This window comes from Haliaeetus albicilla, chromosome 22, assembly GCF_947461875.1.
Source record: "Haliaeetus albicilla chromosome 22, bHalAlb1.1, whole genome shotgun sequence".
NCBI classification, from domain to species: Eukaryota; Metazoa; Chordata; class Aves; order Accipitriformes; family Accipitridae; genus Haliaeetus; species Haliaeetus albicilla.
Window position 1 is genome coordinate 7820195 of NC_091504.1, and position 26529 is coordinate 7846723.

The 26529-nt window shown below is 49.4% G+C and overlaps 2 protein-coding genes across 5 annotated transcripts in view; one reads left to right on the forward strand and one right to left on the reverse strand.

Moving 5' to 3' along the window:
* LOC138690478 (ankyrin repeat and fibronectin type-III domain-containing protein 1-like) overlaps nucleotides 1–2061 on the reverse strand; it is a 256553-nt gene extending 254492 nt beyond the window's left edge. For 3 of the 4 annotated variants that reach the window (XM_069809572.1, XM_069809571.1, XM_069809569.1), the window contains exon 1: nucleotides 1923–2061. The gene's annotated coding sequence lies outside the window, so the exon portion shown is untranslated. Of the gene's footprint in view, nucleotides 1–1908 lie in introns of all 4 variants that reach the window. The other variant, XM_069809570.1, reaches the window with a different exon arrangement.
* A 14380-nt stretch (nucleotides 2062–16441) lies between these two features.
* On the forward strand, nucleotides 16442–25698 carry TEDC2 (tubulin epsilon and delta complex 2). The gene is made up of 10 exons (XM_069809576.1): nucleotides 16442–16578; nucleotides 16657–16755; nucleotides 17018–17073; nucleotides 17560–18241; nucleotides 19705–19758; nucleotides 21705–21789; nucleotides 22159–22267; nucleotides 22499–22600; nucleotides 23014–23225; nucleotides 25481–25698. The coding sequence occupies exons 1-10, from the start codon at nucleotides 16553–16555 to the stop codon at nucleotides 25625–25627; spliced, it is 1572 nt and encodes a 523-aa protein (XP_069665677.1). The 5' UTR covers nucleotides 16442–16552; the 3' UTR covers nucleotides 25628–25698.
* The last annotated feature ends 831 nt before the right edge of the window (nucleotides 25699–26529 follow it).

Sequence of the window (26529 nt, forward strand, 5' to 3'; positions counted from 1 at the left end):
GAGAAGACCACCTGAGACTGACACAGCTCCAGCGTGCAAACAAAAATGGACTGTAGGTGCCCCAGGTCTGGGAAACCTTTGAATGATTGCTGTTAGCATCAAAATAGATGTGGATTTTTGCTTAGCAGAAGAGGAGAAGGAAGAACATAAGCTAATTCATGCAACTATTACGAGAAATACCGAGTTTTTGAAACTTTAGATGAGACAACTAACTTTAAAAAAAAATATATTAACCAAGACCACCTTCAGTAGGGTGAAGCTGCAAAGGTCTGCTTTCGGGTCCCCAGGGACAGGCTAGGATAGGAAGTTTCCCACCTAACAGCACTACCTTTTCGGGAAGAAAAGCAGCTACTCAGCAAGTTCTCAAAATGCAGGACAACTTCCAGGGACCACATGGGAGTTCTCAATACCACAATAAAATTAATTCAGGCAAGTAAAGCAAAACAGCTGCACCCCAGAGGATGATACCATCAGGGGAAGCCCAGGTTTAAGTCCTACAAAGCAACTTTCCTTGGTTTTAATTATTTTCAAGGTTACTGTTTGACAGGTAAAATATTTACAATAAAGAAGGAAGACAAATAGCTCCCTCCCTATTTTACTACTGTAATTGTCAGTTGAGAGCAAGAAAAAGTACCTGTAGGAGAAAGATAAAGAGGATAAGCGAGCTGCTTCCAAGCACCACACTTTGCATCCCCTTTTGAAGAGGAACACATAGGAAAGCTGAGCTTAAGTCAGACAAACTGGTCCTTTACTTGCAAACTTTTCAATGGGGCAAACATGCACCCAGCCAGCCCAAGGACCAACCCCAGGCTGCTCATCCCCACATTTAAGCATCCTGCTGACTCCTGGCCTAAAGGAATCAACATCCAGGACTTGCCTCCTCATTCTTTTTTCTTTAAAAAGATACTTAACTTCTTGCTCGTATTCAAGAATAAGCTTTTCAAGGAGCACATCTAGACAGACTGCACTCTTCGGAGAGCCATTTCCACTGGTTTGGCTGGCTGAATTTCAATGCCACCTGTATGAGAACTTTCAAGGTCCCCCCATTCTCAGGCAAATCTGAGGAAATCCAACTTTCAGCAACAGAAGAGGAAAATAATCTCCAGGGGGATGAAGCAGAGCTCAGAGCTGCTCCACACCAGGATGACCCGTGGCTGCAAGAGCCAGGACACCAGCCAGGAGGCTGGGAAGAAAACAGCCTGCTGCTAGCAATGTCGCCTCACTGGATCTCACATTTTCTATGGAAATCTCCTCAATACAAAGGAAAAAAAGCCCTAGTAATGGAATTAACCTGCCAGATGAGGAAGCCTCAGGTCACACAGCAATGCACCGGGATTACTGCAGAACCCGGTAAACGCACCGTTCAAAAGAGCAAATCTCCTCTGAAAGCAACGCAGCCACAAAGACAACGAAAACTCCCTTAAAAGTGAAGACCTGCTAAGAAAAAAAGGCGCTGGCGGCACAGCAGCGCCTGCACCCGCCCCTCACCGCGCTCCCAGGGCGGCCGGGGCAGCACCACCCGGCAAGCTCTTTTCACGCGAAAGGACTGAAATCGAACAGCAAAACAGCATTGCAAGAGCATGAAGTAATCCCACCCCTGCAGTTAGTATTTTCCTATCCAATTAGCTACTCCAAGTGTAAGGGGAAAAAAGGGAAGGGGAAAAAAAAAAAGCGTGCTGCAAAGCCAGGAGATGTTTTGCAACTCCCGGGCTCCTGCAGCACAGCCCTGTGCTCCCAACAGCCACGGCGAGGTGGAGGACACCCCTGTGGGGGGGGAGAAGGGGGGAGAAGGGGGGAGAAGGGGGGAGAAGGGGGGAGAAGGGGGGAGAAGGGGGGAGAAGGGGGGAGAAGGGGGGAGAAGGGGGGAGAAGGGGGGAGAAGGGGGGAGAAGGGGGGAGAGCTCCCCACCACAGCCCGCTCACTTGCTCCGCCGTCCCTCGGGCCCCTCCCGCGGCGCAGCCGACCCGCACGCCAGGGATGCAGCCGGGGAGCCCCGGCGCGGCCCCGCTACCACCGGCGTCCGAGGGCAGCGAAATCCGGCCGTGGCCCGGGGGAGGCCGCGGAGGAAGCGGGCGGAGGGGCGGCACCGGGAGCCACCCCCGCCCGCCGGACAGCCCAGCCCGCCCCGCCCCGGGATGCTCGGCCGCCGGGAGGGCCCGGGGGGAACCGGACGGGACGGAGCCGCCCGGCCCGGGAGCGCGGCGGGCTGCGGGCGCCCAGCCCCGCCACCCCGGGGGCAGCACGAAGAGCGGCGGTGAGCCGGTGCGTGCTCCCGGCAAAGCCCCCCCGAGCCCGGCCGGAGGGCTCCTGCCCGGCGGGGGCGTGCAGCGGCGCTTACCGTGGCTCAGCCGAGTCAGGAACTCGCTGCTCCGTTGCGATTCACTTTCTCAGTTCAACAAAACCGGTTTGAAATTGCGCCTTAAAGCGCTGCGAACGTGCACAGAGCGGCAAAGCAAGCCGGGCCTGCCTGCAAATGCACAGTGAAGTACTTCAAGCACCGGCAGCTTGCACCGCAGCCATCCACCCTCCGCGCCGTGCCGAGCGCTCCGCGGCCCGGCAGGCAGGTGGGAGCACAGGCGGGGTAAGTAGCACGGCCACCCGCGCTGCCTGCTCCCCACGCACGGGGAAGGCTGCCTGGTGAAAACCTTCCTGTTGCATTTTTCAGTTCTTAAGTGCTTACGCTTATAACCTCAAAGTCAGGAGACATCTGCTAGAGCAGGGTGGCTGGAAAAAGTGAAACGCTGTCCTAAGCTAGACGTTCCTTTTAAATCGTGCAAAAACACTATGCTGATAAACACACAGAGGCAGGATGCTATAGACTGCAGGCAGGACACGCACCACTTCACAAACTCAGATGTGAGGTCTCATGCATCAAAGCAGTGTGCCAGCCTCGCAGTGTTGGTGGCTTGGGGAATCCTGCTACCCTAAGAGAAGCCAGAGGATCAAAGAGCCACGGTGCTTTTCCATCACTACAAACTCCTCTTCGAGGGCTGTTGCTCTTCCCTGTGTTCCCACAGGCCCTGCTAATCATTTCTCCTCTCCCCTCCTCACTTGCCCTGCTTTCCACTGGTGATGCAGCTGGAGCTGGTAATGCTTTCCAGCTGCACACCTCTGCCAGCTGCCTGCAGTCACCCACAGACGCAACCCACCTGCAACCTGCCACGTTGTGGGTGGGCACCTGCATGCACCAAGGCACAGGGGAGGACGAGGGACAGACAGCTCTGGTGGGTTTGGGGTGAGTGCTTTTGTGCACCCCTGTGTGCTGAGGGGCTGCACGTCCCTGCACATCCAGCTGCCATGCTGCAGGGCCACAGAACATTTAATTAAAGTTAAAAAAATTCTAAGAATGCTCAAACAGTGACAACTTGTATAAGCAGCCTCTGCTGCCAGCCTGAGAGTTTTTTGTGACTATCTTTCATTAGCAATGCCCCTAACATCAGGCTTTGCCTGCTGATTTGAAGATTAAGACTTCTGTGATTTACCAGCTGAGCTGCCCAGAAGCACTCGGAGATAAACTTCCCATGAAATCCTGCATTAGCATTAACCTTTGGGCTGGGAATAGCAGGGCCTCATCAGTCCGACTCCAAAACAGCATCATCCTCACGCTTCTCATTTGGCAAAACACAGCACACAAAGTAAACCATATAATTCAGTAGGGGGAAAAATATACTCTAGGACTAAGAAGGAGATACTGCAGTGTAAATGTCTGCTGAGAAAGGCAAATGCATTTTTCTTTGTATGATTAAACAGAAAAAAAACTCATGATAGGCCCACATCTGGCAGAGGAACTGTGGTATGAGCTGGGCTCCCAAGCCAAAATGCTCGAGGCATGCTCTGAATAAGGAAGGAAAAACACTTTCCCTTCTCAATCAAGAGCACCCTTGACGCAAAGCATCAGAGCCAAGAGAGGGCTTGTGGGGTAGAAGTGGCTCCTCATGAGGGCTCAGGCTGAGCAGCTGTTCTGCGAGAGGCTGAGCCTGAGCCTGCAAAAGCAGCATGGAGCGCATGTTCTGACCCACACGGCACTTGCGCAGTTAATAGTTATGGCGTGTAAAGAGAAGGGGGACTGAAATACTTTACATTGGTTGCATTTCACAGCACTTCTTTAGCCATGCTGCTGCCCACTTAGAGGGGAGTAAACTGCACATGCTGTACCTCTCTGCACTTACTCTGGCAGCAGCCTTCCCCAGACTTTTCTGCAGCTGAAGGATCGCTGTGAGGAGGAGGCCACAAAAGGAACAGTAGCAGGGCACGGCTGCCCAGCCTGGGGTTCCAAAGACAGGATGTCCTGAAAGCCAAGAGATGCAAAGGTCTCAGGACAAGTAGAAGGAAACTGGAGAATGCCAGAGGGCTTTTTTGCTTAATTGATTTCTAGCAGTGATGACTTTGTTGCATCAATTGTTGCCATTGGCCACCCTGCCTTAGCAGGGAGTAAAGGCCACTGCAAAGGCATGTCACAGTGTCATAAGCATCCTTCTCCCCCATCGCACTATTCCTATTTTAGATCGCTTCTCCACGCAGTTGGACAAAGGGGCTCTTAACCTCTCTTCAGGCAGCTCTAAATCAGCTGTGGAACAGTGGGCTGCCAGAAAAATGAGCTATAATTAATGCTGAAAGTCTTTCACTTTCCAGTTCTCTATATGCTTATGAAGAGCAATCATTCTATGACGGCAGGGCAGCCTCATGGACAACAGTCTTCCTGAGTGTGGTTGCTTTTTCAGGGTCAAGACACCAGCTACGCTTTAAATCACCAGACAGCGTGTGAACAAGGCTAAAAAAAAATAACTTCAACACTGACACTTTGCACCCGTGAGGCCAAATCCTGCCCTGGCAGTACAGCTCCAAGAAACTCAGTTCATGTGCACTCCTGTTTATCATGCTTCAAACACGGGTACCATCAATCTCTGCCTGGGGTTGCAGATGAGACAATGGGAAAAAAAACATCCCATTTGACACACCACTTCTGGGACAGCTGCTGGGCCTTTTCTTTTGCTCATCAATGACTGCACCTTCACTACAAGGCCTCCTCTATGTAAACTGGCTGTCTGTGGTTTGAGACCTAGCAACAAAAACTTTATCTTACTCCTTCTCTTCCTATGCAGGCTTCCAGGTCCAGGACTTCAGCCACAGCTGACGAGCACAGTTCGTAATGAAGGTAACTCCTAATGAGCTGACACAAGATGCAGCAATGGATGGTACTCACTTGGTGAAGCACTGATCAAAGACCTGTGCTTTCTAGTTGGAGAGTGTAATTAACAATAGTTTCTAAAAAATCACATTCAGGTTGATGAAGAATGCCAGGTTTGACAGCTCAAGAGCGTTAAGCTATCTCATGATATGCAGCACAGTTACAGCATAAACTCAACACAGTGCCCCTCCTTCCCAAGCAGGAGAAGTACTTTTCTTCATTTCCCAGCAGCCTGCAACCTGTTGCCTAACCGAACCTGGCATGTGGGCTTGCAGGGCTATGGGTCTGCCCCAGGAGGGCTTGCAGGGCTATGGGACTGTCCCTTTGTGGGCAGCGGGCATTTGAAGTTCTCATGCTGGCAGACATGGCCCAGCCTTGGCCCTGCTCCCAGAGAGGTCTGGCACATGGCTGGTGGGGATGAAGGGGTCTGATGTCAATAGCAGCAAGGTGGAGAGTCTGCTCTAAGAAAAAGGGCAGTCCTGATAATGGTTTGGGAGATTCCTGCCTCAGAGGAAGGAGGAATGAGAGGAAGAAGAGCTGCTGAATCCCCTGAAAGTCTTAATACAACAAAGTCCAGGCAGTTCTTTGGTCCTGATACTCTGAATTTCTTGCCAGGCCACAGACACTCAGGTTATGTTCAAGCTACTTGCCCCCTCGGGTTCACTTATGACACCCCCCCCCAACACCCAGATCCTTAATCCCCCCCCCTTTCTGGACTCCCACTTCACCTTGAGACCTCCTGCTTAACTCTTCACACTAACATATGATGCCATGAAAAGCTGAAATCAGGACTCAATATAGGCTCAGGCTTCACCTAACTCTTCAGCAGTGTGAGGACTAGAATATGCAAACAGACCCGTATGAGCAAACAGATCCCAGCCACAGGCTGTGCAAAGAGTTTCTGAACACACCACTGATACCTCACATTCCTAGCAGGGATCAGCATCTTCTGAAAAAATAACAGGCACCCAAATGCAACACTCCACTCATCTGCCCTCCTGCCTCTGGAAAAGAGCCACAGCTTTGGGCCAGTTCCCTCTTGCCTTCAGCTCCTGCTAAAGCTGAATTCACCTGACACAGAGAAAATAAAGAAGGTTTCCAGCTTCTAATACCTCTCATCCAGTCCTTCCACACTCTGCCCCAGCTTGCAGGAGAGCACAGTCTTTTCCCAGGTGATTTAATTGTCAGGGAAACATCTTCCCAGACAAACCACATCACCACAGTCAGAATTAGCCCCTTATGTGGGGCTTTTGAATTTAAATGAAGGCCATGGCCACTCAACGACTCCCATTTGTAAGGCCAGCTACTTTGTCAGCTCAACCTAGAGATAAAAACTGAAAACAGAAGTGGTAAAGTACAGGCTGATCTACTGGGAGCAGCAGGGGCTTGGAGACCCTCTCAGCCACCCCATTAGTAAATTTGCACTGACACCTGTGCTCCACTCACAGGAGCTGGACCAAACCCTCATTCAGGTCAAGACTGGCTTCAGCCCTAATAAAGATAAATACCAAATTCACAGGGAATTCACCTTGTGTTTTCACAGCCAGGTATGGTACAGATCTGGTGATGCCTACTGGAATGATGTATCTGATTTAATATGATCAAACCCAAAACTGTTCAAAGTTGTTATGGTCTTCCAGAGTGTTGGGCATGACCAAATTGCCTGGGGAAATTAGAAAGCTATGAAAGAGGGTCTTTATGGCTGGCCCATCTTAAAAAATCTTACTTGTAAAAGCTATAGCTGCTGATTGCAACACAGCACCTCTGATGGCTCTTAATCAGTACTTGCTTCAAAGTACAAAGGAGAACTGAAGCAACTTTTTCATCTGCAGACTGATACAACTCCCTGCAAAGAACTAACTACCTCTGCTGATGACTGGAGTTTCTGTCTCTCAGTGCACTAAGTGGACATACCAAAAGGAGTGTGAAGCTGTTCAGGAGATGGAGAATTACTGCTTTGGGCAGGTGACATGGTATGGAAACAACAACCCTTCCAAGATGTTCCGGGTGCCCACCACTAATATTTTTTCCAGACATAAGGCATTAAAATGATGATACAAGAAAGGAATTTACATTCCTTTGACATCAAAAGCAGCAGATAGGAACTTTTGTGAATAAATCTGAGAGCTGGAGCTGCCTGATAATGCTGACCTTGCTGACAAGGATGAGAAGTGGAAGGTGATTCTAGCACAGATATCACCAGTGAATGCAAGGATGTGCTCCCAACAGATGTGTGAGCAAGAAACTGTGTGAGATACGAGTAGAAATCAGAAGTCCTTCCAGAAATTATATGCATGTGTCTGCACATCTGGAGCATTTCAAAATCACTTGAAATGAAAGATTCTTATTCAGTTTCAGCTGAATGCACTCAGAGAGATGAAGAATGGACAGCTGAATTTGGAAGTCTTTCTAGCTGAAAGTACCTTGAAAAACTCTGTCTTGTGTCTTAAATCAAGTTCAGGAGTAATGAAAAGGAGATTTCCAGAGCATGAAGACTTGCAATAATTTTTTTAATTCTAGAAGAGGAAGATGAAACTGAGTAAAGGAAAACAACAAGCTTGATTCTGAGCATGATTGCTGCCCACAGGGAATGGGATGGAGCTCATTAAATGCTCTTACCTATGCAATAGATGATGTGATGGCCCGGAGCTGAAAGGTCTTGTCTGAGACTGGCAGCAAAGATGAAGATGATGTTAATCTGATGTTAGTCTGAATTGATTAATCAGATCTTAATGTGGCAGTGATGTTTGTAGAAACTTAGATACCTTCCTCCACCTGATGCAGTCTTTTCCATCAGTAGCTTTCACATATAGCCTGTCTTAATCGGTTTTGCGCAGAAGACTTTGAGACACAGTGTCAAATGCTTTATTAAAATCTAAATATGTTACTGCATCCTCTTCTAGCATCAGTCACTGCACCACAGACTCAAAACTGGCATTACCCTTCTCCTCTAACTCCTATTATTAAATAAATAGGGAAAATAACAAAAGAGCAATTAGGAAAAGCAATTCAAAAAGCCATGGCTTATTGTCCTTTCTTTGCTACCAGAACAGCCCAGCGGACTCTGACTGTGTGGACCTCTGTTTACATGGGATATAGCAGTGTCTGGAGGTTTTTCTTTCTCAGTATATGTTCCATTTCAGTAAGTGCTGAAGCAGATTTATTTGTACAGTTACTGCCAGGTCTCTTCTCTTTTATACCTGGCATCACATTGTTTTCCAAACCTTTGGACTTTCACCAGTTTTAATCTTCTGTACTGCAAGGAGCATGGACAACCCCACCCAAAAGCATGCATGGTTACACCAGGCCCTGCTCACCACACAGCAGGCATTGCCTCCTGCAGCCGTCAGCCCGGTGCCTGGGCAATAGCCACAAAGAGCTGCTGCAGCAGTGTCCAGTTTGACCAGTTGCTGCCTCTGGGCAGAGAGCGGGCATGGGGCCATGGGAAGCTCTTTCGTCATGTGCTCCACAGCTTGATGCCTGCAGAGCTGGCAGAGGCAGTGGGGCAGCATTGTGGCCAGGCTAAGCCTGCCTGTGCTCTCCTCCATGCCACTGCACAGACACTTCCCAAACAAGTACAGCAAAACAACCTTCACTGTCCTGACCAAAAATATCTTAAGATGGAAGAAGATAGGCCCTGTCAAAGTTAAAGGTTTGGTGTTCCTTTCTTCAACTCAAAGGAAGACATTTGGGAATAAACATAAATGTGTTTGACTGGGAAGCCTTGCCTCTCTGAGGTACATATGCCCCATTTTTGAACTTCCTGTAATAAGCAAAGAGTCAGAAGCATTTTAGCCTTTATCCATGAGTATTACAACGGCAGATGAGAAAATAAATTTGTTGTACACTACCAGCAACTCTGAGAGAAATAGGAAAAGATTTGTCTTTGGCCCTTGCTCCTTTCCATCCTCCATGGGGCTCAGACTCAAACTTAGCATCAGCCAGAGCCTGAGCTTGCTGGCATCAGAGGCTCAGGGTCACAGAATCATAGAATCATTTAGGTTGGAGAAGACCTTTAAAATCATTAAGTCCAACCATCAACCCAACACCACCATGCCCACTAAACCAGGTCCTGAAGTGCCACGTCTATGCGTTTTTTGAACACCTCCAGGGATGGTGACTCCACTACTTCCCTGGGCAGCCTGTTCCAATGCCTGACAACCCTTTCAGTAAAGAAATTTTTTCTAATATCCAATCTAAACCTCCCCTGGCGCAACTTGAGGCCATTTGCTCTCATCCTATGACTAGTTACTTGATAGAAGAGACCAGCACCCCCCTCACCACAACCTCCTTTCAGGTAGTTGTAAGAGAGCGGTAAGGTCTCCCCTCAGCCTCCTTTTCTCCAGGCTAAACAGCCCCAGTTCCCTCAGCTGCTCCTCATGAGACTCGTGCTCCAGGCCTTTCACCAGCTTTGTTGCCCTTCTCTGGACATGCTCCAGCAACTCAATGTCTTTCCTGTAGTGAGGGGCCCAACACTGAACATGGTATTCGAAATGCGGCCTCAGCAGTGCCAAGTACAGGTGAACGATCACCTCCCTGCTCCTGCTGGCCACACTATTTCTGATACAAGCCAGGATGCCGTTGGCCTTCTTGGCCACCTGGGCACATGGCTGGCTCATATTCAGCCGGCTGTCACCAACAGCCCCAGGTCCTTTTCCACCAGGCAGCTTTCCAGCCACTCTTCCCCAAGCCTGTAGTGCTGCATGGGGTTGTTGTGACCCAAGTGCAGGACCCAGCACTTGGCCTTGTTGAACCTCATACAGTTAGCCTCAGCCCATCGATCCAGCCTCTCCAGATGCCTCTGTAGAGCCTTCCTACCCTTGAGCAGATCAACCCTCCCCCCAACTTGGTGTCATCTGCAAACTTACTGAGGGTGCACTCGATCCCCTCGTCCAGATCATTGATAAAGATATTAAAGAGAGCTGGCCCCAAAACTGAGCCCTGGGGAACACCACTTGTGACTGGCCGCCAACTGGATTTAACTCCATTCACCACAACTCTCTGGGCTCGGCCATCCAGCCAGTTTTTCACCCAGCAAAGAGTACACCTGTCTAAGCCATGAGCCGCCAGCTTCTCAAGGAGTAAGGGTCACATCCAAACACCATCGCCAGCGCAGCTGATGTACCCACTGCCCCTAGCCTTCATCCTCCCATTCAAGCTTCATGAACATATGAACACCACCACAGGCCAGAGGCTGCTCGCTGTGTACTCCGTGATGTACAGGGAGTTCAGGGTCACAAGCCATACAGGTTACACCAAGCCCAGTACACTGTTTCTACCTGCAGCAAACAGCAGAAGCACAGGACACAGTATGCAACCAGGCAACATACAGTGTTATTTCCCTGGCAAACTGTGGACAAGAGACCTTCTTCCCCAGAGCTCAGATCTTTGCATTTAATTGGTGTTTTTTCCCATGAGTTTTGCTAATAGTTTCTTTTTTTCCCTTTTAACCCATGCAACCTTTGGCATGCACAGCCTCCAGTGGCAATGGGCCCAGAGTTCACCCCTCATTCCCAGGGAGCTGCACTTCCCAGGGAATTAACTGATAGTGTGCAAACACTCAGAGCATCAAGTGGTCATGCAAATCTCACAGCAATGCTCTCTAGCAGAATTGTTTAATGCTTTCCAGCACAGAAACACGGACTGGGTGAAGAAGTGGTTCACTTTGAGGGAGTCTGGTCTGCTGGGGCGCTCCCAGACCACAGCTACAGCAAGTCTCTCCTTTCCAAGAATCTGTTCTTGTGCGAGAAGGTCTCTCTCATGCCATCAGAAGTGAAGCAGCCCATAGCCAATGATGTTTGGGGAGGTGTGGATGAGCATGGCATTTGTGAGAACTCTGATGAATTACTGCAGTCATTTCAGAAGTCTGCCCAACACTGTCCTGAGCCCTAGTACATGAGTCCTTAGCAGAAGAAGCCCTGGTCCGTGGGTGGGTGGGTGTTCTTTGTCCCACAGGAACCTTATCTTCTCCTTTTCACAAGAACCTGTGCTGTGAGAAGGTTAGGGAAAAGAGGAAAGACCCCTCAGGTTTCCATTTGGCTGCATTTTCCCAGACTGTAAATCAGCTAGTGACAAGCCTTGAGGGCAAAACAGCCCCATAAATACCTTAGCAATACCAGAACTCTCTGCAAACAACTGGACAAGACCCTTTCCTTGTCTGACAGCTCCAATGATATTGCTTTCATTTGGTGTGAACTAAGACCTCAGCTTGGGTTCAGGATTTTGAGGATGTGCTAATGTGACGATCTTTAACACATTCACCCCCCAGGCCGGGGATTAATCCACTACTTCCCATGTGGCATAAAAACTACTGGCCTGGTTTTATGGGGACCTGCATGTGTTAAATGCATCACCTTCTACAGGGACATGGAGGGAAAGACCCAGTTGTTGCTGCAGCATGTCAAAAAAACCACTGGCAGAGTAACACAGCAGCCAGAGGCAGACCACTCCTGCACATGGTGTTTGCAGGGGCTGTGTGATGAATTGCTGCAGATGTTTTCCAAATACCCTGGCCAAATCTCCAGATTCGTAGCTTTCTCTGTCCCCGAGTCTTACTCCACAGCACAGCTCTCCTTTCTGAAACACTGTTTTTTCCCCAAACCACAGTACCGCACTTCCTTCCACCCACATGGCCAAACAGGATCTCTTGAGAGCTGTACCGGATTTGCACAGCCTGGGCAGAGATCACCCACTCCGCAGGCCAGAGCTTTGACCTCTGCCATTGGTGGGAAGTCTCATGGGACAGCAGATCCTCTCCTCCCTGCCTGCTGCCTGCTCTGTGCTCCAGCACTGAAGTCAGAGCCTCTGGAGCAAGGCTCATCCCACCAGCTCGTGTGAGTGTGGTCCCGGTGAGGGAGCTACAGCCCACTTCACAGCCGCATCCAGTGCAAGCACCGCTGGAGCCCAAGTTAATGCAAAGCAGAGAAATCCAGCTGCCAGAGCCCTGCATTCCTCACATTGGGTTTTCCCCTAACCCAAACTCCAAGCTGGTGTATGGACACTCACGCCTCAGGAGACCACATTTAGAAAGACCTTCCCTTTCCTTTCTGGATCCCACCTCAGCTGTACTCTTTTCCAACTTGCATACATACTGTAGCCCCACCTATTTCATGGTTTCACACATATAAGACTTTTGCCCTCCCTGTTTTGTTTTAATGAGGGCTGATAAAATGTACTTTCCAGTTCAGGAAGGGGTTGAGGAGACAGAGTAGAGTATTTCCTTCTAAGACTGTCCCTGCCGTCAGCATTTTTCACCTAGCCAGTTTTACAAAGCTGATGTTTGTCCTGATTTTATAAACTCATGCAGCCCATGACATGCAGCTTGGGAATCTGCCCACTGGCTGGCTAGGCACAGCACCCACTGGGTGCCCCAGCAAGATCAATGTGCCCACTGCACACTAACACCCTTCACTTCCAGCTGCAACGTGCCACAAGACATCCTCTCCCCAGGACATGTCACATCCCCTTCCTACCCCATCTTGCTGATAGCCATGTGAATTCTGCAGAGGTTTTAGCTGCAGCAAGATGCAGAGTCTGGGAATCTATTTATAATCTGTATTTCCCACAGATTCATTTCCTGGAGTCTTTGCTCCAAAGAAATGACAAGAAGAGTTGAAGAAGGATCTTTGGATATTTATGCGTTTTTCCAGCAGCATAGCAACATCCTCAGGCTTACACTGGAAATATTGGGAGGTTTTCCTCTTCCTTGGCTCAAACAAGAACGGTTTGGGACCCACAGGAGAGTGTGAATCAGTTCCTCATTCTTTAAGGTATCTCCCCAGAACCTGAAGAGTTTGTATAGGACATTACCCTGGTACATACAGGGAGAATTTTCCTACGTCAGCTCAGCAGATAGCACTAATCTCCATGGGTGGCACACAGGAGGAGTGTAATATAATAAAGAAAGTGTGGGTAAGTTTATTAGTGATGAAGTTTATCTTCTGCTTCTTTCTTTGCTTCTTGGTGCTCAAAGTGTGATGCCTACTTGAATTTTAACTCTAGGAAGTCCTACCATGATGGACTATGGGCATGGTTTTCAAAGAGCTTTAGGCACCCAGCAGGAGATTCAAGTGCCTGGATGGCTATTTTTATTAGCCTACAGGTATTTGACAGTTGGGCTCTCAGTAAAAAAGAAATATGGATTGCAGAGTATCACCTGGCACCTGTCAACCTAAGCAATGAGGGCTGACACTGTAACTTCCCCTACATCTCATCTATGCAAAATGCCTCATCACTGCAGGTACCGAAAATAACTGGCAGCAGAGCTGTGACCTTGTGCATTGCACAGGTATTTTAACCTGCATATCTTTTGTAAATAAATCCTAAAGTAATAATTTACACCAGTTTAAATGTTACTTAGCCTGTGTATCATGTCATGGTACCCAGCACTTTCCCAGCAAGCAATGTCATGAAGTAGAACTATAGTTCAGATGCTGTTAGCTTAAAATCCAATGTCCTGTGCCAACTGTGCCAGATCAGTCTGTACTGGGTTGGGGCTCATTGCTACATGAACAGAATATGAACAGAGCTGCTGTCAGTGAAAAGAATCAGATACAAATACCTTGGATTTTTTCCTCAACTGGGTTTGCCAGATGATCCACTGGAAAGACAACCACCCACAACAGAAGGTATGAACTGATTTACCCAGCAGCTGCCCTGTTGCAAGACTCACCAGAAGGCAAGGCAGCAGGAGTCTATAGTGGAAGTATGGACGGGAGTGCGAGAGGGGCCATCCTTTGCAGGGAGGGAGCTCTTACAGCAGCTAGGCTGTTATGTCAAACGTAGGCATGCTTTGAGCCCTAAGGATCAGCAGCAGAGTGGTTTTATCTGTGTCAGAAAGTTTCTGCTATCCACCTGCTAATTATCACCTCACCCCAACTCTTGCGCCATGGTTTCACTCCACAGCTTAACCGGTGCAGTGCTTGCTGCAGTTGGAAGGGGCAGTTACAGTTTTGCCCTCTCCACCTCACAGCATGCTGACCCTCCGAATTTTGTGGTGGCGGCAGCACTTGCCTAACCTTGATCTTGACTCAGAGGCAACATGCAAATGGTCATCTGTCATTCTTCTTCCCCGTGAGGTGCAGGTTTCTTGGGTTTCGGGGGGTCTTCATTTTTAGCGCTTCTAAACCACAGAGACTTGATGCAAAAGCTAGCGGCATCAGCAGTGCTGCTCTAGCGGGCTTCAGGCCTCAGGTAACTATCCTGGATTACAGCAGTCTGATCCCCTTTTTGGCTATTTTTAATTGATTAAATGTCAACAGCATCCAGGTGCCTAACGAGATCTATAACTCATCGCCCAGGCTGTGTTCTTCCAGAGCACCGGGAGATGCTGGCAGCTGCAGCTACAGCAGCACTCGGCCCTCTGCTGAGTTAAAGTAAAACTGCATCTCCGTGGCCATTCCCATCCAGCAGCAAACCACCCCGTGCAGAGTCACCATGCAGCATCAGGCTGCACCCCTTTCGGACGTCCCAGCTGAGGCGGACTTTTAAACCTTATCAGGAGAAAACTACAGCGATAATTCTGCCAAAAGAAGGGAAACACAAGAAGCTTCATGCACTTGGAGTCTGACATGAAGCAATCTATTCAGCCAAAAATATCTTAGGGACCCACTTGTTTGCTCCACAGCACAAATTATAGCAAATCCACATATTCTTAGTCAAGCCCCTATTTGTCCAACAAGCAAATCCAGTGGGAACCTTGCAGAAGGAAAAGGCAGTCGACCTAGAGAAGCAGCTGTCTGAAACCAAGCCCTTGTCCCACTGCTGTGCTCCCTGGGGAGGGGCTCAGGGCATTACAGCTGTTGAAGTATTTTCTGAGTGTTTGATATTCCTGTTAGCCCTGCTGAGCCCATGTAGACACAGGAGAGCAGGCTGGACTCTGTCTTGGCTCATGCCTCAAAAGCAGAATTGTTTACAGTGTTTTGACGGTGAACTCACACTTATTTGCAAGATATGCAGCAGGAAGGGGCCAGCCTAATTTTCAGATTCTGTTACAAAGTCTGTAGAAAGAAAAATCATTCTTTGCACATGCCAGACATGCAAATTACACCTGGAAGTATGTTGTGATGGTGACTGTGGAAGCCCACAATGCACCATGTGATCGATTCCATGATTTTATTGATATGTTTGTAATGTTTTATAAGGGGTTTTAAAGTCCTGTTTCCATGAGTCACCTGGAATTCTCATCTTTTTCTCTTTAGAAGAGTCTGTGGTCGCAGAGAAATCACAAACATCTCAACCTGAAGATTCAGCCCTCAAAGGCAAAGAACCACTTCTTTCCTACTTTCTGTATTTTTGTTATTTTTTATTCTGCCATGCAAGGGGGAGGACTGGAGTCCTGCTCCTCAGCTGGCTGAAACAGGTACGGCCGAGTGCCAGCCATGGGCACTTTTGGAGAACTGCACTCCACAGTTTGCCCCTCCACAACAACAGCTGTATTCCTGACAGGATCCCAGCAGCATTCAGCTATTAACAGAGATTGTGTTATGACTAGGCAGCTTCCACAGGCACAGAACAAGGCAGATTCCTCCCTCAATCAAAAAAACCCACAGATTTGCCTCTTTGCTGATGCAAACCAAAGGCAGCAGAAGCAGAGTGTGATGTCTCTGCCGGGGTGCTGGACTGTTGGCCCTTCCGCTCGCCCTGCGCTAGCCCAGCACACCTGGGGATCCCCGCAAGGACCCCGTCCGCGGGCAGGACACGGAGCAGCCTGAAGCACAGCACCTGTGATGGTTGAACTTTAATCTCCAGCCTCTGTGGGCCTTGTGCAGCAGGTCCCGGGGGGCTCCAGTTCCCACAGCGACGGGTGGGCTGACCACTGCGTGTTGTCAGGTGGCTCCACCCCAACGGCCAGCCACAGCGAAAGCCGAGAGAAATAAAATCTCGTTTATGCTCTGACCCACAGGAGAGAGCGGTTAGAAGAAGCTGCTGGGACGGGTCTGCTCTGCGAGCGCTTTTTTAGCCCCCTCCAGAGGTCGGCCGGCTGCCCTCAGAGAGGCGCGGCCCAGAAGAGGGAAGCGCTGAACCCATCTGAGGAAAAAAACGGCCTCCCCGGGTCAAGCGGGGCCCGGGGAATCTCCGGCACCCGGCCACCCGCCCCTGGGCAGGCACAGAAGCCCTCACAGCCCGGGACTGCGGGCGGAGCGGGGGGCTCCACCGCGGCCCCCCACGACCGGTCCCGCCGCTCCCGCCCTCCTCCTCAGCGCCCTCCCGGCCGCGCGCAGGGACACGCCCCGCCCCGCAGGTCCTGGCAGGGCGATAAGGAACGCCAGTGCCGCCGCCGGGTTTAGTGGGTTTCGCCGCGGCGGCGCGCAGACCGGGCCGCTGCAGCGGGCAGGACCAGGCCGGACCGGAGCAACGCGGCCCATGCTGCCTGCGGGCTGCGGCCGGCGGTGAGAGCGGGGCGGCGGCGGCGGCGGCGGGGGGGGACGGGGCGGCCGGCGTGTCGCTGACGGCGCTGGGCCTTGCAGGGTGGCGGCGGCGCTGGCGGCGGCGCTGGGCGAAGGCGCGGAGCGGCGGCGGGAGCTGGAGCAACGGGCGGCGCGGAGCCGGGCCCTCCTGCGGTGCTGGTGAGTGGGGCCCCGCGCCGGGCCGGGCCCGACCCCCTCCCCGCGGGCTCCCCCCGGGCGGCCCTGCCCCGAACCTGGGCCGGGAGGGTAAGGCGGTGGAGCCCGGGCGGCCTCGGGCGGGGATCCGGGGTCCCTGGTGCCGGCAGGGCGGGCGCCTGTGTCCCCGCAGCCGTGTCGGAGACCCCACGGGCCGTGGGGGGAAGCGGAAGCCCTCGGTGCACAGCAATGCTGGCCCTTGGCCCTGTGTTTCTTCCCACCGCAGGGGCAGTGAGGAAGACGAGCGGTCGCAGCCAGAGGCCGGCTCCAGCAGCGGACGTGGTGAGCGCTTCCCTCCCGGCCTGGTGTCTCCTCCTGTCACACGGGCCCTGGGCCTGACCGGGGTTGAGCCAGCTTCGGTGTTACAAGTCCTTCCAGTGCTCTGCACCGACTCGAAGCCCCCTCTCTACCTTTTTCTTCCCACTTTCGTCCTCGGTGTTAGTGTGGAGTCATGCCACAGTCACCGAGGCCAGTGATGAAGCGTCTGCGGGCCTGACCGGGATGTGGTGATTGTCAGTTGTTGATGAAGGGGTGGTTGACTTGGGAGAACTGTCTCCTCCTGTGACTCGCATTCATGCTGGGCTTCAAGGCTTTTGGCAAGCCTGCCTGCATCCTCTTTGTAGTTGCTGTGGGAGTGTGACCAAAATGCCCACTACACCATTCAGAGGGTTGCGTTTCCTTCTGTGGCACCCGGAAGAGCAAATTAGTGTAGAGACAAATGGGGAAGGTCCAGGTTTGGACCTTCTGATACGCCTTTTTCTCTTGCAGAGAACAGGCCTTCGCCCAAGGAGCTGGAGGAGCTGGAGTTGCTGAACAGGGCCTTAGAGAAGGCACTGAAAGTTAGGAAAAGCATCTTGAAAAGTCCATTAGAGGCTCAGGGAGGTACAGGAGAGAAATCTGCAGGTGAGGGACCTACTCCCAAGAATGCTGAAGAGCAGCAAGTGCCTGTACCTGTTGAGGATGTTCCTGAGAACACAAAGGTGAGAGCTGTAAGCAGAAAGCCTGCCTCTTTGAAGAAGCCCTCTCCATACCAGCTAAGAGCCCCTTATAGGACTGACCCAGATGTGAAAAAACTGCAAAGGAAGGCCCCAGCCAGATGTGTGTCTCAAGGTTCCAGGACAGCTGGGAAGAGCTCCTCAAAAGGGGTGGCTTGCAAACAAGGAAGGAGTCATAGGACAGTAATCTGTGCCAGTGACAGAGAGGTCCCTGCTCCAGCTGAACCCCAGAAGACACCTGGCTTGTCCAGATCTGCCCTGAATGAGCAGCAAAGCTTTTCCATAGGGGATTCGGCTGGGGGAAAGAACTCTGTAGCCGCTGGCAAGCGGTTATCTGATGGAGGGAAGAAAAGTTGTGGTTTCCTGGGAAAGTCCAGCAAAAAGGAGGACCCTACAACTGAAGGTGCATTGGGAAGGAGCACCTCACCTCGGACGGTCACCCTGCAGGAAAAGGGGTAAGTGCTGAGAGATGGGCATGTCTGTCTTGTGCTTGACATTGTCTAGCACATCTGCAAAGCCTGGTCTCTTCTACTGCTCTGTAGGACCCAGCTTGGTTTCACTGCTCCTCAGTTCCTTCTCAAGAGGAAGGATCCTTTAGAGTTTAAAAGCCTTTATTGTGATTGAGTAAGTGTTTTAATTTTAAGGGCTTGCTCTTGGATGGCTGGGACTTTGAAAGTCTTTTAATTAAGACTTTTGATATTTCATAGCCACCTGTGACTGTTTTGGAAAGCTATCTCTGTAGAGGTCTCTTGAGCCTTAGTTTTCCTCTGAGTGCACTTTCTATTATAGCTTATTGATTTTTTTTTTTTTTTTTTTAAACATGGTAATACATAATGCATGAATTCTCTCTCTCTCCCTCCCTCTCACTTCCCCCCCCCCCCCCCCCCCCCCCCCCCGGGCTGTTTGGAGAGATGGCATCTGGGTTTAATACTACCCCCTTTAACCTGTAAGATACTGCCTGTGTAACTACACAAATCAGTATTGACTAGAATGCAGTTGTTTCAAGTGTTTGGTGTACAAAGAATTATGAAGTGGATGTTACTGGGATTCTCTGTGGAAAAGTGGCTTGCATTCTGACCAGTCTGTCTTGTTTAAATAATTTCTATATTCTTTTCTGTGTACGCTTTGCTTTAAAGAAACAGTGAAGTTCAGATCTGATACGTGCCTGTCCCAGAAAATTTTTGAAAAATAGTTCTCAGCTGCCACAACTCAACTCTTGTGTTTGTGCAGGGAGGAAATTATCACTGTTCATGTGGTGTTGGAACGGACACAGGACACTGAGTGGCAGTTGCTGGGGGAACAGGAATCTGGATTCAAAAGTTTATTTACTTAAAATCCCAACTGTGGTCTTGCGTTCATAGTCCACATGTGACTCTAGCTATAACTGCCAACCCACATGTTTTTGCAATAACAAGTTAGGGATTATTCTTCTTTGGGGTTAAGATGCATATTCCCAGTGGAAGCTGAAATGTCCCTTTCCCATTTCTTTGAGTGTGATATGGCGCTAGGCAAAGCTGCCTTGTCATGCTCAGGTATGGCAACAGAGTCAAGGAGATCTGCTTATGCTCACATCCGTATTGATCAGCTTACTTGAAGATGTTGTTTCCATGTCTGTATTCTGCCTTGTCAGGGCTTTGCTCCCAGCTTCTCACCTTGGATGAACCTTTGATGGCTGGTGGTAGGACGCAGGAGCTCTCCCAAGTCAGCTCAGTGACGCTTGTGGAAATGAATGAGCAGACTGATCCTCCTTCCTTGAGGACAGGCTGAAGGCAGTGGTGGATTCAATCTCCAGGGTTGCTGACATCTTCCATTACAGCTAAATTAATTTCAAATTTAGGCAAAATGTTATTTTCCCTGTTTGAAGACAAGGCTCCGCTGCTTTCCAGCAGTCAGGATTGGTGCTTCTCTTGTTTTGCAGATGCCAACTGAAGCTACCCCTTCCCTACAGGAAAGCCTATTCCAGGAATTCCAGGTAAGCCCAGCCTGATCAGTCCAGTCCAGAACTACCCTCTGCTTAAGGGCTGTGAGGAAGGATCAGATGGGGGACACCTGGCTGGTTTGTGGGCCATGGGGAGGCACTGACCCCACAGTGTGTGGGGCCTGAACTCGGAGCAAGAGGAGCGGTCCAATACAGCATGCCTCTGCAAGGCTGTTTCTGAGGATATGTGTTTCATGTTATTCTAGCTACTAGTGTTACTTTTGTTTTCAGAGTGCTAATCCCTGTTAATCCGCGAGTTGAAAAGGTATTGGAATGCTTTAATCATGGGTTTAACAGTGCTGCAGAAGTCTCTGCTGATACCATATACTTGTTGAAGGCAGGAAGCTCTGTGGGGTGGGTGCCTGTATAGCCTGTGTGATGGAAGAGTTTCCCAGCCAGTTGCTGACCTGAACTGCTCTGCTGGGGCACCTCTCTAGCCTGGAAGCACTGTGGCTCTGTTTGTTTGAGGCTGATTCCTGGTGATGAACTCTCTTAGAGCCAGTTAAAATGTTACCACACCGATGGTGCAAGTGGTTGGGTTTCTGGTGAACTCGGTGCTCTAGTCCATTCTCCAGCCCTCTGGAAGGGTTTTCCACCATTTACTTTGAGGAATCTTGCCATAATTCAGCAGATTTCTCATTATGAGGTTTGTCCAGATATTAACCTTAAACCTTCTCTTAAATCTAGCTATAGCTCCTTGTGCTACTCTCAAGAATTCTTCCTCCTCTTGGAAACTGTCATTTATCAGACACCAATTTGTTAGTTGCCCTTCAGTGAGTTGTAAAGACCTGATTCCCTTAATTTTCACTTGCAAATTGAGCCTTTTGGCTTCCTAATCACTCTGTAATTTTACACTCTTCACTATTACTTTCAAGTCAGTGACAGATTGAAAATAACCTTTGCTCTAAAGATCCCTTATAGAAGGAATGCATCTTGTCTGGTAACTTCTGTTCTTTTCTGTTCCATTAACCTTGCTATTTCTCTGTATAATCTGTTTCTGAAAACTGCAGTTTCTATCACGATTTATAAGATCCATTTGTATGGAGAGAAGACACATGCACACTCGGGTTAGACTGCACTGCATAACTATTTTAAGCTTCCTCCTGATGGCTCTCACTTACTGTGGCAGGTTTTGGGAGACTTGCTGAGATGTACTGGCTCTTTAAAGCAGTCCTTTACTTAAAGGATATTATGGGGACTGTGCATTGGTGGGGATGTCGAACTCTGTAAGTGAAATGCACTTCTCTGGTAGCGCTATTATTTGTGTAACACTTTCTTTTAAAAACTGGAGTCCGATACAACATCCTGGCCAGCTTACTCATGGTACTGTCCTTAAACTTCTATGTTTTGTGTCCCTGATACTGACACGCTGCTGTCATGCTTCTTGTCAAACATACTGCTTTGTCAAAGGATTAAAGGAGAGTCTTGAGGAAGTTTGGCATATGAGGAAATCACTGTGGTAAAAGCTAGGGTGAGAATTTTTCGTGTCTGCTCTTCTTTTTGTACACATTTGCTAACAGAGTAAATGTACAGAAATGCAAACAACTTGCCCCTGAAGAAAGGAAGTTTTGTTGTTTCCAATAGGATAAAAACATAAGTAGGGTGCTACAACAGAATTAGTGATGTGCTGCAAGTTCACATTCTGCTTATAGAAATGTGTTGTCTCTCTTCTGACGGCTGTAAATCCTTCCCTCAAAACAAGTTGAGAGAAATAACATGGGTGGTTTAGAGTGTCTAATGCTCTCTGCAGGGTGTCCTTGTTGATGTAATACCAACTGTCAAAAATGAGGGGGGAATGGCTAGTAAATAACCTGTAAAAGAGGGCGGTGAGGAAGATGCTTGTATTTGAAGTGCTGATATGCCGTATTGGTGTGTCACAGCTGTCCCATGGGTACGATGGAGCATAACTCCTCCACCTCCTGCCCCTTTTGAATTTTCAGGGCATGGGAGAGATGTCGTCTCTGCCAAACAAGTGGAGATGCAGCGGCTGCAAGGAACCGTTTTATAGAGAGGATCCAGACCACTGTATCCTTTCTCAGCTCACCGCCCCCTTCCACAAGCACGTAGTGCAGTACAGCAGGCACTGGGTGCAATCACTCTGCAGTGTGCTCCCATCTGGAGAGAGTTATGCCTCCAATAACAGGAGTCTCTAGGAAGTGGTTTTTTTCATAGTACAGCTCTTGAGCAGTCATAAAACTTTTGATCCAGACAAACAAGACCACAAGGCAAACATGCCATACACAGCTGTGCTGTTCTCTCCTTCCCCCTGCAATGCCACTTCACAGGCTGCTTGCCCTCTGCCTCTTCCCCTGATCCCAGCTAGCCTGGCCCAGGGCTTGGGGTAGCACACAGAGCTGGTGGTGTGAAACCTTCCTTAAGCTGCTGCTGTTTGAGTTTTGTTCAACAATGCTGGCCTTCAGTCCTGCAGAGATAGAGGAGGAATTAAAGGTCCTCCAGGATGTCCCCTCCCTTCTGAGCCAGTATGTGGAAGCTGAGCCTGCAGGTAAGGAGAAAAAAAGGGGGGTGGAAGGGGCAGAAAGTGGAATAAGGATGATTTCAGTGGGCTCTAGTTTCATGTGTCTTGTATTCTTGGCACATGCTGGACATGAGGGACAGGAGCATTCTCTGCCTCAAATGAGGGCTGGTGAACCCAAGGCCACTCTAGAAACTGGTATTTGGGGGGGACGGTTTTAGTATGCTCATGCCTGCTGGTTTTCCTCTGCTTCTCTTCTAGACCATCCCACTCTGGAAAGAGAGTATGAAAGCCTTCTAACTTTGGAGGGTTTGCAAACCACGGTTTCCCAGTGCCTGCATAAGCTACAGCTTCTGCGAGCAGGTGAGCCAGTCCCTGTTTTTGTAGTCAGGTATGAATGTGGCCAGCTGTGTGCAGAACACTGTGGACCAACATAATTTTACTTCTGGCTATTCTTAATGGTAATGTAGCATGTAAAATTCTCTGGTGGCAAAGCAAGCCATGGTATCTGTTTGCCACCCATCTGTGCTCAGGAGAGGCTTGAGACTTTTAACTGCTGCAATTCAGGAGAGCTGGTGAGGAAGCTGTTGAGAGGTGGGCGAGACTGTATGCCATAGCTTAAGATGTCCTGATTGTGCCATGTGTGAGGAGCTTACCCTGACTAATACAGTGTCATTAGTCATTCATTTCTAGGAACAGTAAGTAGATCACAAATTCTGTAAGTACAGATTTAACTTGTATATTCCTGCCTCCTGCAAATTCTTCCACCCTGGCAGCTATGGAGTCCCAGATGAGTCTGCGCCCAGACTGCGCTGGGGACATAGGAAGCTGCTCTCCAGCCTGTGTTCCTCCCAGGGGACAGATGTGTGACAGTGCAGGCATCCTGGCTGTGCCTCTCCTTTGTTACTCCAGTTTCCAGGAGCTGAGGGACCTGTTTGCCTTGAAGCTGCAAGTGTCAATGCTGCACCAAGAAATTGCCTTACAAAAGGTAAGTCTTTAAAAGTGTTAGTGGTGCTGGGGTAGGGGAAGAAAAGGACAGTTGTGGGGAAACAGCTGGCATACGGGGTCTTGATGGGCAAGTAACAGCACAGCAAGCTCTCCCAGTGATGTTTCTATGTTTATACCTTGTGTCCAATTCCCATCAGGGCCTCACTTACTTTGTAGATGAATGGACTTACTTTTTTTGTTAGGGCCAGAGCAGAGACCTTTAAATGTCTGACCCTCTCCTGATAAGACTCTTTTTTTTTTTTTAAGCTACTCTGAAAGAATTTGGCAGTGGAGGATGTTGTTGCTAATGCCTGGAGACCCGTTTTGGCAGCCCTTTACAGTCCCATTAGGGCACTCACTCTCATTCTCTCCTGTGTGACCTCCAGCTAGTGAGTTCCTCTGCTGTCTGTTCCTTTCCTTCCCTTCCTGTTCCTTAAGTCTCAAACCATTGTGCTGCTAATCTTGACTTTACTGTTCTGAGACTGCCTGGAGGTCAGTCTCTCCATCAGCCTGAGCAGAGTGCTTGCTGCACAGGGATCATTTGTTCTTCTTGACCAGCAGCAGCAAAGGGCAGAGAAGATCTGTGAAATCACATCTACTCCTTTGACCTAACCTTTGCTGTCGACCTGAATGATAGAGGCTTTGGAAAAGCCATTTTTTGTAAGCCAGGAAAGAGTTACTCATAACTGGCAACATTCCTCCCTCTGGCTGAAGATAGATTGCTGCCTGTCTTCAAATGGGACTTTAGTGCTATAATCCTGAATTATGGATTGTGAGGTTTTAGATTTTTATCTGCCCAAAATGAAGTAGTGACCAAAGCGTGCTGCCTGATGCTTCCTTGACTGACTCAATTTCCTCTGCACATATATCTAAATAGGTGCTTTGTGCTGGGTGAGCTCCGAGTATCGGAAGCACCTCTGTGCAGAGAGTGCAAGATAGGTGAAATTCTTGGGGGCAGGTGAAGTGAATGTACTTGGTACAAGATAAATACCCTGGGAAAGGATGTCTGTATTTCTGGGTCAAGCCTGTCCATTGCCTTCCTATGGAGGAATGCCAAGAATCATAGAAAGTCCTGGTAGGAATTAGCCTGTCTTTGATGGTGAAGGCCTGTTTCCTCTATTCTTACGCATCAGAAGTGGACCAGGCAGATGGAAGAGAAGGGGCTTTCTCTTAGAAAGTGGAGCAGTGCAGCACTCCTTCATGTGCCGACTTTCCCCTTAGGTAGCTTTCATGTCTGCAGCTCTTAACTCTTCCCAGAGAGTAGCAACTATGTCTTGTTTCCCTGTCCCTGTGCAGAGATTTATGGAGAACAGGAAAGGGACCCCCCCTGCAGATGCCCTATACTCTATTCTGTTTGGATCTTCCTTTGTTTCCACTACTGAAAAATGCTTTGAGGGAGGTGACTGACATGCAGTTCGTTGTCCACCCTTCTCCTGGGAAGGCAGTGCGTACAGTAGGCTGTGTGGTTTTTAATGTGCAGGCTGCTCAGACTTCATTAGCTGATGCCAGCTGAAAAAAAAAAAAAAAATCCCAGGCAAAATGTCTTTCTGAGCATTAACTCAAGAGTGGGGCACTGAAGGCTAACTTTTGTCCTTTGATTGGGAGTTCACCTGTGTTTGAGTTGTCAGTCACAGTCATAATCCCAGAGCTTTGTGCTGTTAATTATGCTGCAACAGGCCAGTGGGTTGTTTGAGAGCATGAACTGAGAGCACAAGCTAGGCTTAATAAACCAGAGGCCAGGCCAGGGAATGTTGGACAGCTTTAGCATCCCCTGTAGCCTGTGCTGCTGGGGAGGCATGCGGCTTTGTTCTGTTTGGGCTGGCATTGGCCTCTTGCCTGTCTGTCTTGGATTAATGTGGCCCAACTGGGAGGTGCCGGAACAGTTGTGAGTGAAGGGTTGAACTTACTGTTACATGAGTAAGTGCTTCACTGTGTGGTTGCAGAGCTCCTGAATCAACATCAGCTTCAGCTTCTTGCAGGATGCTGATCTCATCCGAACACTGGGCCATCTCTGCAGCAGAGGAAAAGCGCTGCCGTTTATCTCGCTGCTTTAGGAACGCTGGGTGGCTGCTAGTGTACTTCATGAGCAGCTCTGCGGTTGTTAAATATGACAAAAGAAAGTACCTGTCTATCGATTAGCATGTTATTAGTCATACTGCTCTGGTTAGATTTCACTTGTTATGCAGCCACTTCACTTCATGGAATCCTAAAAGTGCAAGCTGGCTCTGGTGACATGTCTCCTTTGCTCCTGCCCAGGTCATGATGGCAGAACTCCTGCCTGTCCTGGAGTCCAGGCTCTACCCAGAGGCCTCTGCAGCTCAGCTGTATCGGGCGATTTACACGCAGCTCTGTGAAGGAGGCAAGCGATTCCCTGTGCTGGTGAGAGACGAGCTGGTGGACTGATCTGGTGGGAACCTCCTACTAGCCGTTCACATAACCAGAGACAGTTTTAAGCAATAAATCTTTTCAATTAACTTTTTTACTCTGCCTGTTTGTCCAACTAAATTTCAGGGGTTTGTTTGGGGTTTTTTTTCTTCTTTTTTCTTTTATATCACTTTTATGACCTGCTAACTCTGAGGTTTTGTGAAGCCCCTTCAGAGCTTCATAGACACTGGTTTTGGCTTTTCTTCCAAGGTCTGTCTCTCTGGCTAGCTCTGGATTCTTGGCTGCCTCAGTTGGGACACCAGGCTCCTATATGCAGACAGTGTAGCAGGCAATAAAACATGGACCTGTGTTCAGCTCTGAGGCCCCCAACATAAGAAGGACATGGACCTGTTGGAGCAAGTCCAGAGGAGGGTCATGAAGATGGTCAGAGGGCTGGAGCACCTCTCCTATGAAGACAGGCTGAGACAGTTGGGGTTGTTCAGCCTGGAGAAGAGAAGGCTCTGGGGAGACCTTATAGCAGCCTTCCAGTACCTAAAGGGGGCCTACAGGAAAGATGGGGAAGGACTTTTTACAAGGGCATGTAGTGATACGGTAAGGGGTAATGGCTTTAAACTGAAAGAGGGTAGATTTAGATTAGATGTAAGGAAGAAGTTCTTTAGTGTGAGAGTGGTGAGGCACTGGTGCAGGTTGCCCAGAGAAATTGTGGATGCCCCATCCCTGGCAGTGTTCAAGGCCAGGTTGGATGGGGCTTTGAGCAACCTGGTCTAGTGGAAGGTGTCCCTGCCCTTGGTGGGGGGGGTGGAACTAGATGGTCTTTAAGGTCCCTTCCAACCCAAACCATTCTATGATTTATACTGATCAGATAGCCACTGTATTGTGGTGCACAGCCTTCCAGCATCTGAAAATCCAGAGAACCTGAG

Excerpts from the sequence above, each read along its gene's own strand:
- TEDC2 (XM_069809576.1), top strand. The coding sequence starts at position 16,553 with ATGCTGCCTGCGGGCTGCGGCCGGCG. Across the intron at positions 19,759-21,704 it reads GCCTATTCCAGGAATTCCAG|GGCATGGGAGAGATGTCGTC; the intron begins GTAAGCCCAGCC and ends TTGAATTTTCAG. Across the intron at positions 23,226-25,480 it reads AAGAAATTGCCTTACAAAAG|GTCATGATGGCAGAACTCCT; the intron begins GTAAGTCTTTAA and ends GCTCCTGCCCAG.